We start from the raw sequence: 17,562 nt of genomic DNA, 5'->3' as shown, positions 1-17,562 counted from the left end.
ATTTCAAAATTGGGGTTGGTCTTGCTTAGCCTTTAGAAAGAAGCCATTGACTAAACAGTAATAAGTAATGCTTCCCTCAGATAAGACCTTTCTGGGATCAATAAATTACAGCCACTTTAATATATGATTACCTTCCTAATATTAAGACTGTCTGATGGCAACACTATATTAAAGGCTCAGACCACATGTATTTCATAAGTACGTGGTCCCTTGCAATAAATGACAAAGAAAACAAGTAATTCATGTGGGAGGCAACCACCTTACCATAGGTCAAAGGAAAGGAAGGTGTTCATTCACAGAACAACTGAGTCATGAGCTCACTTAATCCCCTAATTTGCCTGTGTGATGTTGCTAATATGTTTTTTTTCCCAGATTCTCTTTGTAGGATTTGTATACATTTATACTGTTAAACAATTATGCCCAACTGCCAGCAACCTTGTTTCATTTGTAGCAAATACCATGGAATGTGACTGCTACAGATTTGATTCTTTTATTTATAAGAGGGAAAAAATTGAACTTCTAGTTATTCTGTGGTAAGGGAAATGAATAAAATGAAAATTAAAAAAAAAAAAAGGCTCTTTGACACAACGTGTTCGCAAAGCCTCATTGAACCTTGCACTATTTCAAAGCTATCAAGAGCCCTGCCTCGGCCTTGATTTAATCTGAACCAATGCATAATGCAACAAAGCTGTTCATAGTACATTAATTTTACTTCTATTTCAAGCAACCAGTTTTCAGACAAACATTGTAATCATTCGTAGTTATATAAGTTTATAATGGCTGTGAGTGTTCTCTTGCAATCAGTGCCAATTGCTATTAGGTATGTAAATTGTTATGTAAAACATACAGGTTTGACATTCTTCATCAAAATGACACATGGTTTTAATCTAGGAAGATGCGTTTAGAGAAAATACTATTTCAAGCCAGAGGCTCATTGCTTTGTGCACCACTAAATCCAGACAGAGGCAAAATATATATATATTCAGTGGTGAACTCAGGGCAACACCAGGATTTCTTCTCTTTTGATATGGAATTTTGCTAGGCTCTGAGTTCCCTGGTCTACTTGTACACAACAATGCTTAGATGTACATCTCGAAGTCATTCAAAACTGGGACCTCTGTTCAAATCTATATATTTCTTGTCTCCCCTGAAGTCCTGTTTTTATTATCTTTTAACAAACTGGGGGGGGGCATAGGAAATGTGTTTTCTCTTTGTGGTTGTTTTGTCCATCTTTAAATGTCTTCCTTTCAAATGCTGTCTTTTTCACAGGCAACATCTGGCCTGATAAGGCTACGTCATATTATTATCTCACAAGAAAGGCGTTACAGGCACTCAAGATTGACAAAACAGAAAATGAGAAAACTTTCAACATGTCTATTTCCAGTCATAATCAGTGGATTCAAACCTATAAATATCTCACTGCAACTGTCCCAGAAGGGAACAATGTAGCGGAAAGAGGCAGGGAAAAAAATTCTTGGCTGGGACAATTTGGAGATTTAGTATAAACAGAGAACACCATCCCCAGATTTGGATTTCAACATAATTCCAAGTAAAGAAGAAAAAAAAAGACCCCAAAAACAAAAAAAACCAGAACTTCTTTTTCCCCCATTTCAAAGAATTTGAGCAATTTTTATGTTTCAGAAATGAAAACCAGTATACTTACTCTGTTTAAAACCTAAATAGGGTATTCGTTCTATTGGCGTTTTCCTTTCTTTCATGTACTTATAAAGTGCCACCAAGAAGGCCTGTTCATCTGCCCTGCACTCTTCACCAATGGCCAGCTTTGGTTTTTCTTCATTGGAGACTTTTTTACAATTATTATGGTTATTCTTCGGCTTGGTCAAGGCTGATCTGGCCTCACATTTCACCTGGAAAACAGAAAATACACCATATCAAATCAGGCACAGCACTTGAGGGTTTACAAAGACATGGCTGGTGACACTACCCTGAGTGGGAAGGACGAACCAGTAAATGACTCTTGCCCTGAAATGGCTTTTCAGAAGTATCATCACATGTGAACGATTCTAGGATCAGGGGATGGCCAATTTGTAAAGGGCCACATGTTAAATATCCTAGAGTTTGGGGCCCTGTGGTCTCTGTTGGAATGACTCTGTTCTAGGCTAAGAGCAACATGTATGATGAACGGGTGTGGCTATGTTCCAATAAAACTTAACTGACAGAAACAGGTGGCCAGTGGCCTGTCGTCTGCTTAACTACACCAGTTTCTTTTAGACTCTTTACAAGTATGCTGAAGCCAGAAATAGTGTTTGTATGAACCTTTTTGTCTGCTTCTTGACAACATCTTTTTTCCCCCCTAAGGGATATTATCAGTGTCCTTGAACAAACTTTGCTTTTTAAATAAATTGTCCCAGTTTGTTACACTTTGTATCAAAATGAATGACAAGTTTGGTAAACTTATCTTGTTGCTATTCCTGCCAGCAACCTGGAAAAAACAAGCCAATGCCAGCCCATACTGGTAACAAGAAAGCCAGCCAGGTCTCTTCTTTCTGTCACCTAAGGGTGACACCTGAATACACCCTCAGTAGGAAACAAAAGACCCCACTCTTTAATGAGGACTTCTTGCTTTTCAGTCGGCTCTGAGACTATAATAGAAGATGTTCACTGGCCACAAAAGACAGAGTCGAGGTCAGCTAAAAACTCAAGAAGAGTGAGTGAAAAGCTCCATGATTAAGAAATAAATGGCGGTAAGCGCTCCAGATGTTCTTGCTTCCACACTACAGGCGGATATGGAGCTCAGCCTGTGGAACTGCTAACCTAATGTTCCCTCCTAGCTGCCATGTTCTACAAGAGGCCTTTGATGGTTGTTAAATATAACGCTAAGTTGCTGAGCTATTTTAATTGTAAAAGGGGGAAGTACAAAGGGTCAGACTTGGAGTTCAAGTGCGCCCATGGGGAATGTGTACATTCCAATATTCTTTACATCTCCATATCTCACATCGGGCAGGAAGAGGGCAAGTGCTGAGGAAATGTTATGAATAAAAATGCCCCACAGATTCTACAGTGTTCTCCATTTCAGATTTCTGAACCCTTTTTCTTTCCCTGCAGATTCTCCTTCCAAGCACGAAGAACATCAAAGACCAAGCTTATGTATTAAAGGGGAGCATCTTCTGCGAGGATTTTCTTTATTGCTTATTCTCTCAAGTGAACACATTAGTTTGATGTTGTTAGACTGGTCCTGGAAAAAGAAAACTTCATGCGCAACTCTTTCAGCGGGGCCTCTAGATAAGGTTTTAATTTTTAAGGGGCTGTGGAAATGAGATTAAAACAGTTTTTTTTTCCATGTAGAAGTTTTACTTATAATCTTCTCATACTTTGGTACTTTGTGGTATTATATGAAGGCAAACATCCTGTGAAACTTTATGCCGTCATCATCTTTCACTGCCCAATTCTAGGTCGTTGGGTCCAAAGTTCTGATGAAATTTATTATTTGATGGCTCATAAAATCACTCTAGTTTTAATCTATATTGCCTTTCAGCCCTTTTGGAGTGTTTATGAGGTGGCCAGGGTCTATCATAAGAGGTGTTTAGATGTTAATTATTTCATTTCGTGCTCACAGCCCCTGGTGAGGTAGGTTCTTCTTCTCAAATTACGAAAGTGGAAACTGAGGTACAGATAGCATGAGTAACATGTACAAGTTTATATGAATATGCACAAATTCACAAGTGGTAAGTTTGGAACTGAACTCTGCCTTTAGGGTCGAACTCCAGGGTTTGTGGTTTTAATACACTATGCTTTACCGACACTCTTAATAAAAATGTTAAAATCTGCAGTCAAAATGAACTTTTTAACTAGAAAAGTAAATCTTATTACTAGGCATTACAAAACTTACCACTTAGAAATGCGATTTTTCAAGTGAGACACAAAATACAAGACTAGGTGGTTTTCAAATCATAAAAGAGCTTCATTCCTTCTATTGTACATAAAGCCAAGAGAAGGAAACCCTACATCAACTGAGCACCCACGATGAGCTAGATATAAGGCTATGGCTTCAGAGAGCCTACCCTCATGTCCATAAGAATTGAAAAAAGGAGATATCCAGCTCCATTTTACAGTGGAGAAAACTGAGACTAAGAGTGGTCATGGGTCTTGTCAAATGGCTGGTGTGGGGCAGATGAGTGGGCTTAGAGCTCTGGTATAGAGAGAGCTCCAAACTCGAGTCTGGTATAGTAAGAGTAGAACTAAGGACTGTGGGTAAAACAGGCTGAGGCTTAAATCTGCAGGGGTAACGAACAGATTATCTCTATTATTAGGTCAGAAGCACCACTGCTTAGGGACTATGAAGTTTGCTCTTCAATGTCTAGAGAGCTGTTTAATGTTGTGCCTCACCTGTGTAAAAACACCCAGAAACAGAAGGAAAACCCACCAGGGTGCAGTAACCAGGTCCAAAATAATTCCCACCCCTTGCTTCACAGCACAGGCTCCCAGTGAAGTCAGGGTGCTGCCTGGTGAACTGCATCCTGATCTCAGTGGGTGCCCCAGCATGCTGCACCCAAGGAGGCCAGCTATCAGCAAGAAGCAAATAAGCAAACAGTGGCTTCCCGGCTGCCACTAGCTCGATACTTTTTATTTTTATTTATTTATTTTTTAGTTTATATAAGTTTAAGGTATTATTCTGTTTCTGGGTAGGACCAAGTTCTTTTCTACACTTTTTTTTTCTACATTTATCCAACACATTCTCAGTATTTTAATCTACTGAATTATTGCAGTGCAGGTGGAATGGAAACATGAGCTAGTCTTCATTTTGACCTTGAAAAAGCCCAGCCTTTTGATAGTGACAGTTAATTACTAGATTTGTTTTTCCTGACCTGAACACTGTACACCTGTTGCGTTCACTAAGCGCTCTGGGGTTTCCAAAGTGATTGAGGAAGTACTAATTAGAGAATCAACATTTAATGTTTTCAATGAACCACCACCTATTTGATATTAACCACATCCTTCCACGGGATTGAGTTATAACTAATCTAGTCTTTAACTGGGGCAGCAAGATATGCTGAACTAGTAGTAAACAAGCTAGAGTTCTAATCTTGGTTTGGCCACTGATTTGCCGGGTGACTCTCAGTTTATTCCTTGGTGAAGCAAGGATAATCCCTGGGGATAGTTCTGAGATGCAAATGACTTGAAAAGTATTGAAAATAACGGAAGTATTGCATTTGTGAAATATCAGAGTATGTTTGTGATTGAAATAAAAGTAAATATTGCACACCATCGTGTCCTTCTCTGTGTTCCCTTTTGAATGTAAACCACCTGTTATACACTTCTGCTCTTTGGAAAATGCTTGAAAGGTATAAGGAAATATTTGCCTTCTATCAATATAGATCTTTCATTAGCAACTTAGGCCAAGTTTTATCTAGAGCAGATTGCTCTAAGAACAAGACAGGGCTGCAGATCTGCTGCTTTAAAATGATCCCAGAAAAAAGACAGGATTTAAACTGAATGTCTTCAGAGAACTGGTAGCTCTCTCCCCATGTGACTTTTGCTGTCTTTGAGAAGTCATAAAATTCTCTCTCCCTGGGAAAACAGGGTCTTGCAAAGCTGCCATCATGTACTCCTTGAAGAGACTGCAACCTTTTGATAGTGACAGGCAAATTACCAGACATGAACACAAACCCAGAGGGTCCCACTCTAGGAGCTTTGCTGTGTGGAGCTGCAGGAAGCTGGTACTTATCCATAGTTAGGAAAGGTCTGTTTGAGGCACTTTTTTAAAAAAAATAAAAATAAAGAAGAGTCACACAGCCCTTAAAGTCAAACAGCTCATGGTCGCCTAACATATTCCTTCCAGTTTAGCAAATGAAGAGATGGTCACAGCTTATACTCTCTACTATAGCATTTCATGGGAAAAGACCACTTTAAGAAACAAGTGCCATTTTAATAGCTGTCCTGGTCCCAGATGTGGCTTGTTCACTCTGTAGGGTTTTTGAGACAGGTACAAACAGACGAGCTCACCACACTTCCCACCTATCAATCTTCCTCAGCGAGTTGAAGTGGTTTTGCAGACCCACTGGAAATGACCAAGGCAGGACTCTAATCCAAGACACCAAAAGGAGCCAAGCCATTTGACCAGTCCCCAGGAGCTGACTGCTGCATGACATTCACCCAGCACATGAACAACAGATGGGTTATGTGTCCCTTGTAAAAATCCTGAATGGCAGCACTGGTACCAGGTGGGGAGAAGGGGTCACTTAGAAAACTCAGGCTTGACTTCCATCCCTCCTAATGAGAATAAGTCAGTGGACATCTAATAGGACCCATCCTTAGAGCAGGCTCCTGTCTTCCTCAGTTTTGTGAGCCTGCTGTGTGAGTCCAAGCTGCCTTCTGTAGAGAGGAACTTTGGAAGCAGTGTTCTTTCAGATCAATTGTATGAGTTTTAGAAAATCCCCAGAGGCATACTTGATAGTAACTCCAAAGCACTAGGGAAGTAGCTTCATCCTGTTGGATTCAGGCACAATATATGCTGGAGTAAACACATGATGTCACTCTTCAGGCATGGACCAGCACCGACATGAGGCATGGGCAGTACCCACTCTGCTGAATGTGACAGATCTAAACCCTTCTTGTTCCACTATGCAGAATCTGCAGGAACTTGCAAACTATATCATGTTCATATCACAAGGATAAACTATTCCGGCTGATATCCTTCAAGACCATGAGAACCAAAGCCCTAGGTAGGGCCCTGACCAGCTCACAAGAAAATGCCCTTTGTGGTATCCTTGTGCACTCACTAACAAAAGGTCAATTGGAAACGGCACATTTCTACTTACTGGGTTCTTTTTAACCCTTTAGAATCATAAAAGCATGAAGAAATCCTACCCAAGAAGTCTTCAGAACTTCTTGATGAAACAATCGTATGCGAAGATAAGATTTATGGAATGTGAATGTCTAGGACTTACTTCATTACACCCAGAAAGGGGTGGAGTACATGAGAGATAAATAGTAGAATGTCAACACAGAATTCATTTTTTTTTCCCCTATAGCAAAATCTTCCAAATTCACCAATAATCCAAATGCTCCCATTTTCAAAAGTTTAGTTCTTGCATCTGGAAATGTGCTGTCAGTTCAAATCTGGTATTCAATTCAGGTCGCAAATGGATTATTGCTGTCTTTGGCTCAGAAACAACACCCACACACAAACCAATGACCGGAACATGGAAATCTGACCCAATCCCACAAAAGTCAAAAAGGTAAGTCTAAAAATATGACATGACTTTTCACCTTTCATGGTGCTAAATACTATGGGTGCACACTATAAAGATTCTAATTAATGCTTACACAAAATGGTCTGGGCCAAAGGGGGCCTGGAATTGAGACTTTCTTCATTAACAGAGATTTTTAAAAACGTAGAAGTAGATATATGAGAATATGTATACATATAAATATTTGACTGTGTATCTTTAATTTTATTCTAATGTGAATTAGAGGTGACTTTGAAAAGTACATAACTAAAAAGATTAATTCTAGCCATTTCTAATTTCATCCTCTGCTAATCTCTGAAACATATTTAGATGAACACTTTCAGAAAGAGGATGGTTCAGCTGGTCTATTTTTGATTCGAGCAGAGTAAACTATGTCATTGTGTCACCTACTATGAAATCTCAGCCTCAGTGACGTGGGTGCTTAATCATCTGTCCTTTATCCAACAGGCCAAACTGGGAGGTGGGAAGCCTTTCTGTTGACAAATCAAAATGCCTGCCTCCCACCACCCCCAGACACCAGGGAAGGGAGGTAGCAGGAACAGACATGCATAGTGCTTTCAAAAGCTCTGAATACCAAAGTCCGATTCTGAATTGAAAACTGCCACCAAGGCACAAGAGCAGAAAGATGAAGAGAAAAATGAAAAAAAATGCATCAAAGTGAATTCCACGGAGTGAATGATCATACCTTGGCAACAGCTTTACCATCGGAATTATTGTTGGAATCCTTAGCTCCACTGAATGAATCTCTTCTTTGTGGGCACGGTTTCTTTTTGCGTGGTCTGCCTTTAAGATTTGGCGCTGAAAACAAATGGAGAATAATTGATATACATTTTCATTGGCATGGCTTTCCTCAGTAAAGACAATCTTATAGCAGTGATATCCTCTAATTGTTCAGAGAAATGTACATATCTGTGGCAGCCAACTCTCATTAAATACTTCTCTCTCTGGAGGGCTACAGTTGGGTAGACTATCCCCCTCTGTACATTTCCCAAAGCTAAGTGATTACACTTGACTATGTCTAATTAATATAAATAAAATGAAGACTAAATGATGATGATAAGAAAAATGCCCTTCCCCACGGTTAGAAAAGAAGCATTTGAGGCTGAAAGATAACCCTGAACTGGGCTTCAAGATCATTTTGTGTATTTGGTTTTGTGTCTTGTTTTCCGAAACCTAAGTGATAATGCCAGCACATTATGTATCATAGTAATCTAACACTTGAAAACATCTCTCTTCGAAAGTGTTTGGAGACATGAACATTTTCTCAAATTATCATACAGAGTAAGGAGAGAGAGAGAGAGAGAGAGAGAGAGAGAGAGAGAGAGAGAGAGAGAGAGAGAAGAGAGAGAGAGAGAAGGAGAGAGCACAAGCTATGGAGTCTTTTACAATAACAAACTGGAAAGTATTTTTATGTGTATTTACTAATAACATCATGACCAGCATGTTTCAAATCTCAATAAATCTGGGAGATACATTTAAATCAGCATGTTCTCTTTTCTTTCTCAATATATTTTTTTTCATGAAGACCTAGAGGGTTATTTAAAATAAATCCTAAAGATTATGCTGGGGTTAACTTGATTCCACTGGGGTTACACTATTTAAAAGCCATAGACAAGATATAAATCAGTTCTATTTCATCCTTGATGTTGAGCTTGGTCCCTTTTAAGATCTGTACAAAAAGTAGTGGGGCGGGGGAGGCTGCTGTTTATGGAGTGCTAGGACTGTCCGGCAGCAGCTTTCACATTTGATTTCATCAGTCACTCAAGTCCAGCAAAATTAAAACCAACCAACTAACCAAACTGCCCTTGAACAATTCCAAACTCATGCATTCAATCCTGGCCACTTCTTGCAGACCTTTCAAGGTACCCGACACTTTCTGTGACTTCCAGAGATGATTATGACAATGTCCAATCTGAACAACTCGAAACCCTCTTCACTGTTGTTAAATCTCACTTAGGACAAGCAGTTTAACCCGTGGTTTTAGGATATTTTACATGGTACTCATTTTACAGACACAATCCATCCCTTTAATTTCATTTTTCTGCTGCGGTTATCAGTTTTTGCTGTGAAGCTCAGCAAGGCAGAGAGAGAGAGAGAGAGCTAGCTGCCTTGTCAACCAAGAGAGAAAAACAAAACAAAAACAAAAAAGTTCCCAAAGTGGTTTCGGGGCTCAGGTCCTCTTTCCCAGTCCCCACTCGCATCTCATTCCTCCAAACATTGGTCTGAAAGTCCATCCCAGAAAGCCAGCCCCGGAATTATCAAAGGTAAACAAGCTCCCAAACAAAATCAAGCAAAGAGAAAGTAGAGATTACCCATTCCAGTCGACAAACATCTGCCTGATTGATGTCTGTGTTCATGAAAGCTACAGCATGTGACTGCTCCCCGGCCACATCCCTGAAGTCTCTACTCCGTGTGTGTCAGCCTCCCTGTGAATGTTCCCCGCGAGGCTCGGTCTCTGCTTACAACTCCCCTCCCCCGGCAGCTCCATTACTCATGTAAACACTCCGCAGTGACTAGCACCGAGTGTGTGGGATGAGCTCTGAGCACTTTGCTGGAGCTGCCAGACTGGCAGGGAGGGCTCTGCTCTCTCCACCTCCCCGCTCTCTGGGCTGGTGATTTCATCAGGCCTGTTTTGTGGATCCTGACCTCTGGCTCCTCTGACTGCAGCGTGATGCCACGTTCCTTGAATCTGACACGGTCCACAGCCTGGAGCCAGGGTGGGGGCTATTTTGTTTAGAAGACTTTTTGTGTAGCACAGAAGTGTTTCCACAAGTGACCCAAGTGTGAAGACTTTCATGACCCCTAGGAAAGGATGGACTTTCATGTCCCTTATCAAAATAATAGCCCAGCTGAAAAACTTGACAGAAACAAACAGAACTGGAAAAGGGGGGGGGGGATCAGCTGGGGGGAGCAGGTCTGAGACATTTCATCAGAAGTCCCAGAACAATATCGCCTCTGTTCTAAGACTTGTTACTATCATCTTCCCCTCCCAACATTTTGGTGAAAAGCACTTAAAACCTAAAAGGCATTTATTTCCAGAAAAGCTTTCAAATCCCAAAGGCCTTTTTGAAAAAGATAACTTGCATTGAACATGCCATTTTAAATACCAAAGGCAAAGGTTCCAGGAACCCCACAAGAAGTCATCCCCCAACTGAGTCTATTTTCTCCATTCTTTGAGCTGTTTTCAGAACCCAGAGAAGCACAAGTCCTTCCCCAGCAGATTCTGAGAATTACAAATTTAGAACAGACTAGCACCAAATATTCTGGTCACATAAACTGAAACTCTAAATGGAATTTGATCAAGAGCAAAAACCTTTGGTTCCTAATAGGACAAGTACTTGTGTATCTCAGGTACTATCAAGTAATTCTCACTAGTATCTCAAGGCTCGAACTCAACTCTGTCTTTAAGCCTCCCCTCTCTTTTGCTATCCTTCTCTTACGGAACATATCACTAAATTTCATGTGCTCGCCGAGCTGTGCTTTTTGGCTTATAATTATAGTGGACTGGCCTTAAGGGCAGGATCGTGTCCATTCAGCACAACACTCAGGGGGCGGCATTACGTAACAAATTTATGGAATGAACAAGTGACTAATGAAAATAAAGATGGCCACATATTCTTTGCAACCTCATGAACTGGGCTGGCCAACCTGACCATGTGGTATACTTGGGATTCTGGACACTGGTCAAACTGCATTCACCTTTATGACTTGTGCTGATGCTCACAGAACATAAGCCAATGACTTGAGGTTGCACTGTGAATTGGGATAGGAGGCCTCAGGTCTGTGGCTCCTGATAACTGTTGAGCCATTGTGTTTGGCATCGTGGTAAAGTCATAACCTTGTCCTACATGCAATGAACAAATGAAGACCACAAATGTTCAATGTCCTAGGAGCAGAGGAGCAGTAAATATTAGGCAAGAATCCCCAAAATACAAAAGAAGACTTTTGGGATTCAAAAGACCCCAGCTGAAACTTTGGGATTGAGGGGCTGGGATTGAGGGGCTGGTTTTTGAGGATAGAGGAATTTCTGGTTTCCAGATTTCATCTTTTTCTCCTTGGGAGCAGTAAAACAAATCATTTGCTAGGCCAGTGGTTCAAAGTCAATACACCATGATGTGATGGTGGCCAGGGGCAGGGTGGGCTCTGAATTTTTATTTATTTACTTAACAAACAGCTCCACTCCTTCCAATCACCCTGGATGGACCCATATCTACCCTCTTCTTGAAAGCCAAGGACTATATACATATGAGAGAGCCAAGAGTCTAAGAGTCCAGAATTGTAGCAGCTTTGGTGCTTTAGGTTGGACTAATCTCTATTCACAAAGTTCTGCAGAGCCAGTGGTACACTCCCTGGTACACACTTGGTTCCTGCCAGTTCTTTAAACAATGAACAGTGCAAAGCAATAAATGCACAGCTACTTGTGCTTCTGTGCATAAATAATCCCCTGCCCTGCCCTATCATAGAGTTCAGTAAGTGCTTTTTGTATGAATATTTTCAATATTACATACCCATAACCAAAGTAGCTAATACTTCATACTTGCTGTGTGCTTGTTACTGTTCAGGATGCTTTATGTGCAATAACTTATTCAAAATTTACGACAAACCAATGAGGGAGGTGCAAATTCTTATCCCTGTGTTACAGATCAAGAAACTGAGGCAGAGATGAAATTACTTGTCTCAGGTCATGCAAATGGTTATTGATAGTGGAATTCCAACCCAGGCAACTGGACTTTATCCAGAACCTCTGCTTGAAGCAGATTCTAATAGACACACATACTCACTCTGTCTCATAATGAGGTATTCATATTAACTTGAGGTGGCTGTCACCAGTAAGCATAAAAATACTCTCAAATACTGCACAATGCCCATCCCAGCAAGCACTCTGCATCCCATTGACTTGACAGAGAACAGGGTCCCCTCAGTCTAGTCTAGACTTAGCAGTGGGTGACAGAACTTCAGGAAAGCCACTAAAACTTTGCCAGAGTCCCATGCACACTACCCCTTTACAGTGGGCCTGTGACTCTTCTGCTTAATCAGTGAAAAGATCTCTGTGGTTTAAAAAGAATTATTTTCTCCAATTGCTCATCTCTTCCTCTTACTCAGTGATAAGAAATTCACAAGTATTCACCTTTGCGAAGTCAGGGGTGTTAATCCCCAGAGAACCAAACCACCTCCAGCCATCCAGGCTACTCTGACATCTAATTCATTTTTGTGCTGTTTTCTTTCTTCTTCTTTATTTTTTATTTTCAATATTTTCAAATATTAATGAATTATAGTTATTTTCTCAACGACAGAGCAAAACAAGTTCAGACAAGTTGTGTGTTCAGGCAGTGCAGGTGTGGGAAACTTTCATCTCAGCCTCAACTCTTGTAACAATAATAATAATAAAACAAAGGAAATGTAACCAGTTACTGGCAAAGTAAATTGCCTTTGGCTTAAATGTTCCTGTTTTTTTTCTACTGTGTTCTTCCTGTCGTGGCCATCTCTCTCTTTCTCCCCCCACCCCCTCTCTTTTTATAGCATTTATGCTCTTGGAAATACCATGAAGATAAACTGCTATAAAAGCTGGATTGACTCATCAGTTAACAACTCTCTCTTCCCATTTTGCAGAGAGGATTTTTGTTGCCAATGCAGCTACATATTCTCTCGAGAAATTCTTTGTGAGACTGCGGGTTGGCGGGGACTGGGAACTGGGAATGGAAAACCAGGGGTAATTTTCCTAAGAGTTTGACCCCCAGGGTCAATGTCTACAGGAAGCTGACAGAGCGTTAACTCATTTAATTTGCAAGTTGTGCGTGTGTGCTTGCGCATGTGCACCTATGTGTATATTTTATACACAAGTCAGAAAAGAAAAAAAAAAACTCTACTGATTGAAGTATTAGATTCTGACAAACATTGGTCTATGTATAGTCTGTGTTCCTGATAATACTTTGCATTTCTGTAATGCCTTTCTGTTGAGGATCATAATTCTCTGGTAGATTTTCTTTATAGACAATAATCTTAAAATACTCTGGCAAGTTCCAGCATGGAGCATTGCCCTTTCTGGAAGAAGGAAAAAAAAAAAAAACCTAATTTAGTTACCATTTACTTTGTTCTATTTTCAATGTTTCCCTTTTGACTATTTAGAAACTTCCTCTTTCACTACAACAAAAATAGGATGAATGTTTTTAAAGTTATTAACGTATGAGTAAAAGATTTAGAAACCAAGAATGGCAGAATGCTTGATCAAAGCCACTCCTAAAATTTATGGGTGTAATAAAAGAAAGGCATTTCACAGATAATCTCTTACAGAATTTTAGTTTTCAAATACTTGGGGGAAAAAAACAGAAACCAAAAACTCTCAGTCTTCATTTTGGCTTTTACTAAAGCCAACACTTTAACTTAAGAATTCGTAAATGATATCTGAAAATTTTATTTCAAATCCACAGTTTTATTCCATGGAGTGCCTGTCAGTACTCAATGTCCATTTAATTGGTTAAATCTTTCTGCAAATTCAAAAAGACAAGTTTTACTTTTATTCAGTTTTCTTATAAACACTCTTCCACACCCAACAGAAATACTTAAGAAGCAGTTGTATTGTTTGAGATACAAACACACAGGGCCATTAACAAGAACAACTTGATCCTGCAGGACAACCAAACTTTAAATAATGAATTTCAAGCAATGGACATAGCAAAACAAGGCAGTCAGAGTGGTTATTTGGTAATTGTTCTGACGGTTTCCTTTATTCCTCCCCCCACCCCCAAATAAAGGCTTTGAAAAGATGTGTCTGGAGTTGTGAGCCAAGATGCTAGAGACAGATTTAAATGCCCTCACTTCCAAATGCCACCAAGACCACACAGCCCAGAACAACTACCAACCACTGATGGATGTCCTCCAGTTTATCAGGTAGATCACACTGGATGTCATGGGCTCTAAGTTTCCAAGTTTGCTTTAGCCCAAACCATTACCCCACATTGCTTGCTTCCCTAACTACAATTTAGCATTTCCAATGAACGATGCTGTCACAGATTCTAGGTCCCAGTTTTACCTCCCCAAAGGGTGAGCACTTAGGTTGTTAGAAAGAGGGTGGTGGTGGGGACTTTTATATAAAATCCAGTCATTTGGGCTCTTGGTCAAAATCATTGAGATCCCCAAGAGCCACTCATGAGAGTGGAATGTATTACCACATTTGTCATACCTGGACTGCTTGGGCAGTTTAAGTCCAAAACAGCCATGGACTTCATTGACTGCTCAACAAACCATGTAAGTAAACACTCTCGTAATCTCTTCCAAAACATGCCCAGTCTTACTCACTCCTGTTTCATACTTGTGAATGCTGGAGCATTGTTAATGCCCCTGATCAAAGTTTTAGTAATTTCATTGGCATGTGATTTGCATAGCTATTTCCTGATCCACCCTCTCTCTCTCTGCCCTGGAGGTCTTCATTTCTCAGAAACACTTAAAAACACAGATTATTTGACTTCTGCCCTTCCCCCACCCCATAAATGGCACAGGACTTGCTAGCTCATCTGTACTGCTAATTGGTTTGAAAACAGGAGCTTTCTGCATGAGCTTCTGCATTAAAAGACCAGCAAAGCTCTTTTGTAGTCAGTTTTTAATCAGCAGAGATAGGCAGATTTCTAACCTTGTTTCTCTCTGGGTCTTGAGGAAGGAGAGAAATTATCAAATATTATCTAGACATTATTTCAAAATCATAGAGTGGGTCCCAACATATTACAAAATGTTATAGAAGTCTAGGAGAGAGGTTTACAAGGACACTGGCCAAGAAGAAAGGGATTCTAGCAGTGTTTCATGACTACTTGAAGTAGGCCAGGTACTCAAGAGCCTGTGGTGGTGTGAAGAGAGATGATGGGTTTTCATAGGGTTGATGCTAAAGGGAGAATCCTGGAGAGAGGAAGGAGACTGATATCTGTTCCAGACCTCACCTTCTGGCCACCCACAGAATCCACCAGTGGAAACCATGGGGGGTGGGGTCCCCTTTATCACTTGTAAAGGGGTGGAGATGGTGACTCCTGGCTGTTTTGGAAAAAAAAAAATGTTTTCATCTTTGTGATAATAGGGTCCACATACCACAGCATGGATGGGAACATGGCCTTGGTTACCTGAGAGTCACAGCCTATGGGCAAACTCCTCTCTGCCTTAGAATACCATCTACTCTGTCCAGAGACATTAGGGCAGGAAAGACACCTTCAGATTTAGTTGGGTCCTTAGGGGTACCGTGGCAGCATTATCCGGTGTTTATTCATACCGCACACCTGCACACCGAGGCGCTGATTCCTACATCCTCATCTTATCACCCAGCCCCTCATTGCAAGGTCTTCTCATGAAGTCACAAACCAGAAAATACCCATGTGGTTCCTTTTTAGCCACAATGACTCAAACCTCCACTTTCCCCCTGGCAACTCATCTCGCCTCCTGTCCATCTCTCCGGATGCCAGGTATCCAAGAGTCACTTCTAGGTCTCTGCACTGGGCCTAGAGGCTCCTCTTTCAGTGGAGAAAGTCAAGTAGGCAACTTATTGTCATTAATGTGTCATTTCAATGCTACACTATATGCTTTTTCTAAGGGATTCGGAAACACTCCTGCTCCCATCTGTGGAAAACCAGGCCATGAATACAGATTTAGTTTTAATATGCTACTATGTAATCAGAATAGAATATTAACTTAATATAACTGTCTGTTTTTTAAGAATGTTTAAAGATCCACTCTGGAAATGCTTTTGTAGGACAGTTTAATCTCTACAATTCCTGAAGGTTATAAAGATAGGACCTCTTAAGTACAGAGAATTTTTTTTGCCTCTTATCTTTCTCTCTTCCTTTTTCTTTTTGTTACAATCAATAAATGCTCTCATTCTAGTCTATGATTGATATGTTCTGTGTGTCACTATTGAACATGACAGCACAGAACTGAAAGCTACATTTTTTTTTTCAAATAGCCTTGTAAGAACAGTAAATATCAAAACAGCTCTTAAACTCATATATAAACAGAACATTCTTGTTCAGCTATTTTTCTAGGTTTGGAAATGAGATATTCCATTTTCAACATTAAGGATAATTGATTTGCTACATCTCTAAAGAAAACATTCCCCACTTGGAAATAAGTGAGAGTTTTTTTTTTTTTTTTTTTTTTGGTATGTGTGAATGTGGATTAACATGGAGATATTTAACTTATTACCGACTTGCAAGAATATATTATGAAAGACATTATAGTTCTTAAAACACATACATGTAAGAAAAAGTAAAAGGTCATCAAATAAATATAGGCTCCCGATTTATTTTAAAAAATCCAAATGTAACCAGTACTGAAAAGATTTTTTTTTTCACCCTCTTTCTGCTTTTCTGCCTTACAAGAAAAAAATAATGGAAGAAGCAGGGACATGTTTTACTTAAAAGGAAAAAAGAGGACAATGTTTGTGTGTCTCAGATTCTGAGGCATTTTTCTTTGTTCAGGTAAATCCTCTCCCCTTCCTGAAAAATACCAGCACAGACTCTGAGAGAGCACCTTCCTGGGCTCTGAGCTTCATCCATTCATGGAGGTACAGAAGCTACCATCCTGGAAAATGATTTTAAAACTCTTCTGTCGCACCATGGGACTCACAGACCATGTGGAAGAGTTGTGAACTGGAGCAGGGTAGAGTGAGGGTCCAAAATCAGAAGAGAAAGGAACCTGGTTGCAGGGGTTGGAGTGGAGAGCCAGCAACAAGGCCCATGACACCTGGTGGTATATTGACTATGGACAGATGATCATAACTCCACCCTGCAAGCTGGGGTGCTCCATTAAAGGAATCAAGAGTTTGTTACATGGTAGAGGAACAACAGGCAGATGCTATCAGCAACCCTAATGTAAATCTCATGAGGAACACAGGGGTTAGAACTTTTTGGCCTTCTTCTCTGCAAAATATAAACCATTTCTCCCACTATTTAAATTGTGTCCAATAGAGTTCCCACCAGCCACAGGTGTCCACTGAGCACTTGAAATATGTCAAGTCCAAATTGAGACATACTGCAAGTGTAAAATACACACTGGATTTCCAAAACTTGGTACAAAAAAAGTCAAATAGCTCATTAATAACATTTTATATGGATTACATATTGAAATGATAATATTTTGGATATAGCGGATTAAATAAAATATATTATTACAATTAATTCCACATGTTTCTTTTTACCTTTTAAAATGTGGTTTCTAGAATATTTTAAATTACATGTGGTTTGCATTATCTTTCTCTTGGGTGATGCTGGTTGAGTCAACAATTCAATGTTATGATTATAGATACGTCCTTGGAAATACGTGTTTAAGAGCAGACAGGACAAGATTAACATCTGAAGCTAGAAGAACCAGCAAAAAA

At 40.0% G+C, this 17,562-nt stretch overlaps 1 protein-coding gene across 2 annotated transcripts in view; it reads right to left on the bottom strand.

The window, feature by feature from the left end:
• Positions 1–17,562, bottom strand: part of Arid5b (AT-rich interaction domain 5B) — a 175,725-nt gene that overhangs the window by 31,610 nt on the left and 126,553 nt on the right. The window contains exons 1-3 of one of the 2 annotated variants that reach the window (XM_026393720.2): positions 9,524–9,776; positions 7,897–8,009; positions 1,664–1,868 (exon numbers count right to left, since the gene is read on the bottom strand). In XM_026393720.2, coding sequence (XP_026249505.1) covers positions 1,664–1,868; positions 7,897–8,009; positions 9,524–9,527 — 322 coding nt within the window. In that variant the 5' untranslated portion in view covers positions 9,528–9,776. Of the gene's footprint in view, positions 1–1,663; positions 1,869–7,896; positions 8,010–9,523; positions 9,777–17,562 lie in introns of those variants that run through there. The other variant, XM_077798454.1, reaches the window with a different exon arrangement.

Source organism: Urocitellus parryii, chromosome 5 (assembly GCF_045843805.1).
Source record: "Urocitellus parryii isolate mUroPar1 chromosome 5, mUroPar1.hap1, whole genome shotgun sequence".
Taxonomy (NCBI): domain Eukaryota; kingdom Metazoa; phylum Chordata; class Mammalia; order Rodentia; family Sciuridae; genus Urocitellus; species Urocitellus parryii.
Note: the sequence above shows the minus strand (reverse complement) of the source record. Positions and strands in the feature narration are given on the sequence as shown.